We start from the raw sequence: 2,500 nt of genomic DNA, 5'->3' as shown, positions 1-2,500 counted from the left end.
AAGTAAAAGATTGATTAATTATGATGCAGAACCTAAGGTTTTGAGCAATATCATTTCCCATCCCTGAGTTTCTGGTATGCTGTGTGTATATCAGAAACTCATACATATAAACTCATACATGTATTGAAATAAACTCCCCTACTGGGATTCGAACCCTCGCCAGAGCGGCTTGCTTCGTAGAAGGCGAAGATCGTACCGTCACGCCACCTCGACCCTTTAAAACAGAACGAATTAGTTTGAAGTGTCGAGGTGGCGTGACGGTACGATCTTCGCCTTCTACGAAGCAAGCCGCTCTGCCGAGGGTTCGAATCCCAGTAGGAAAGTTTATTTCCAAAATGTCAAAATGACACAAAAACACAAACATCATACATGTATGTATGAGTTTCTGATATGCCCCTAGTCCCTTGTCCTTTGCCCTCTAGACATTATACGTTTCTACATCCTCCACACAGTTAATCCTACCTTAGTGAAGTTGCCCTGCTTCTTGTTGACCATCTGCATGACACCGATGACGTTACCCCGGATGAAGATGGGCATGCAGAGGATGGACTTGGTGACGTAGCCGGTCTGCTGGTCCACGTGACGGTTGAAGCGCGGGTCGGAGTAAGCGTCTGAGATGCTCAAGACCTCGCCCGTTTGCGCCACGATGCCCGCGATTCCCGTCCCGATGGAGAATCTGTACGCAAAGAGGTTGTTTAATGCAAGGTTTATAGAGAAATAAGAAGTGGCCAATAAATGCTAGATGCAGATGCCAAGTAGTGATCGACATGTACCAACTAGAGGTCACAGGTATAGAGGTTGTTTAATGCAAGGTTTACAGAGAAACAAGAAGTGGATAATAAATGCTAGATGCAGATGCCAAGGAGTGATCGACATGTACCAACTAGAGGTCACAGGTATAGCAAGTTGGGATCTCAGCCCCCTGGTGGGACCAACAAACGAAATCAGGGCCCAGAAAAAAAAAAAAAACGAGAGTCAAGTAAGAGACGTTATATATATATATATATATATATATATATATATATATATATATATATATATATATATATATATATATATATATATATATATATATATATATTATATATATATATATATATATTTAAAGGGTGAGGAGTTGTGGTCAAATCACCCAAGGTAGAAGTCAAGGAATATCAGGGAGGTAGGGAGGGTATACACTGTCATGCAGGGATCAAAGAATGTCAGGAGGGTGGTCAAAGGTTGCCAAATAAGGATCGTACCGAGATTGACAAAATATCAACGAGACATGGAAGGAAAAGGCTCCATGGACTTACAGTGAGGGAAGTGCGAATGGGCTTAGGATAAAATACAAGGTTCGAGGAAAACATATAAACAGAAGAGAATAGAATAAGACGACATTATAGTGATAATTAAAAGCCGGGGATAAACAAATGAGCACAATATTATTTCAAAGCCTGGAAGAAAGTCGCTTGAAGTCGCTTACTTTAGCCTTTCATCAGAACATCTTCTAAGAATCTTGACACTAAGATACGGTTGGACTTTCCAATATCGTTCTCGAAAAATGTGTTGCTGTACAGACTCCCTGCTTAATCCAAAACTATTTCATTCCTGTATATTAGCTTATTTGTGCTTGAAATATGCATACATTTAACCTAATCTAAATAAAGATGACCGTCTTCGGCCTTCTATCGTCCTAAAGCTTTAGTTTCCTGCTTAACTAAAGCTTTTCAAATTGGGCCTTAAAACAAAGAGTCTGAAATATCTGTCTGATAATGAACTTCATTTTGATTGATAATATGATTTCCGCAAAGGCGTAAAAACAGTGGGATGTCAAGTAAAATGTTCTACAATCCTCAACCAGTCAAACCTTTTGTCCATAATAACATAGTGGTGTTACCCTACCAAGAAAACTTAACCAACGTCCCTAATTTACTCAAGCATTTTAATATCACTAATTCTAAAAATGACCAAAAAGGGTATGTACATATTTTTTTTTGTAAAATATATAACGAGTTCTATATTGATCAAGCAGCAAAAGATCTATCTCTTAGAAATAAACATAAAAGATGTGCAATAAATGGGAATGATTAAATGCTATTTTTAAACATCTCAGCATTTCTCATCACCCTATCGATTAGGATAATGCTAGTGTTATTACTTTCAACAATAATATTGTCGAAAAGAACATCATCAAAAGTAGCTTAATCAAATCTACAAATCATACTAATTTCAACCTTAATCTAGAATTGTACAAAGAAATAGCAAATATATTCCAAATGCAAGAATTGTTAGACATCTAATCCTCACCTTGTACCCATGGAGAGCTTCCCACATTCCTATGATATCTTATCACTATATAATTTGGTCACTACCTTCTCCTCGCATCGTTGACACATGAATCCCTTGTGTCAATGTCCTCTTTTCCCCTACTGTATATTATGTGTCTTTGTACTTTCTAACTATGTACTTCTTTACTGAAGATGTACTACACGAAAACGCTCTGCTCCGGTCGTTTCTT

The 2,500-nt window shown here is 37.9% G+C and overlaps 1 protein-coding gene across 12 annotated transcripts in view; it reads right to left on the bottom strand.

Moving 5' to 3' along the window:
• Positions 1-2,500, bottom strand: part of LOC143032713 (putative 3',5'-cyclic phosphodiesterase pde-5) — a 407,947-nt gene that overhangs the window by 52,797 nt on the left and 352,650 nt on the right. For all 12 annotated transcript variants that reach the window (XM_076197616.1, XM_076197617.1, XM_076197614.1 and 9 more), the window contains one exon: positions 463-676. In XM_076197616.1, the coding sequence (XP_076053731.1) occupies positions 463-676 (214 nt within the window). The remainder of the gene's footprint in view (positions 1-462; positions 677-2,500) is intronic.

This window comes from Oratosquilla oratoria, chromosome 14, assembly GCF_046742065.1.
Source record: "Oratosquilla oratoria isolate Oo_2021 chromosome 14, ASM4674206v1, whole genome shotgun sequence".
NCBI classification, from domain to species: Eukaryota; Metazoa; Arthropoda; class Malacostraca; order Stomatopoda; family Squillidae; genus Oratosquilla; species Oratosquilla oratoria.
Note: the sequence above shows the minus strand (reverse complement) of the source record. Positions and strands in the feature narration are given on the sequence as shown.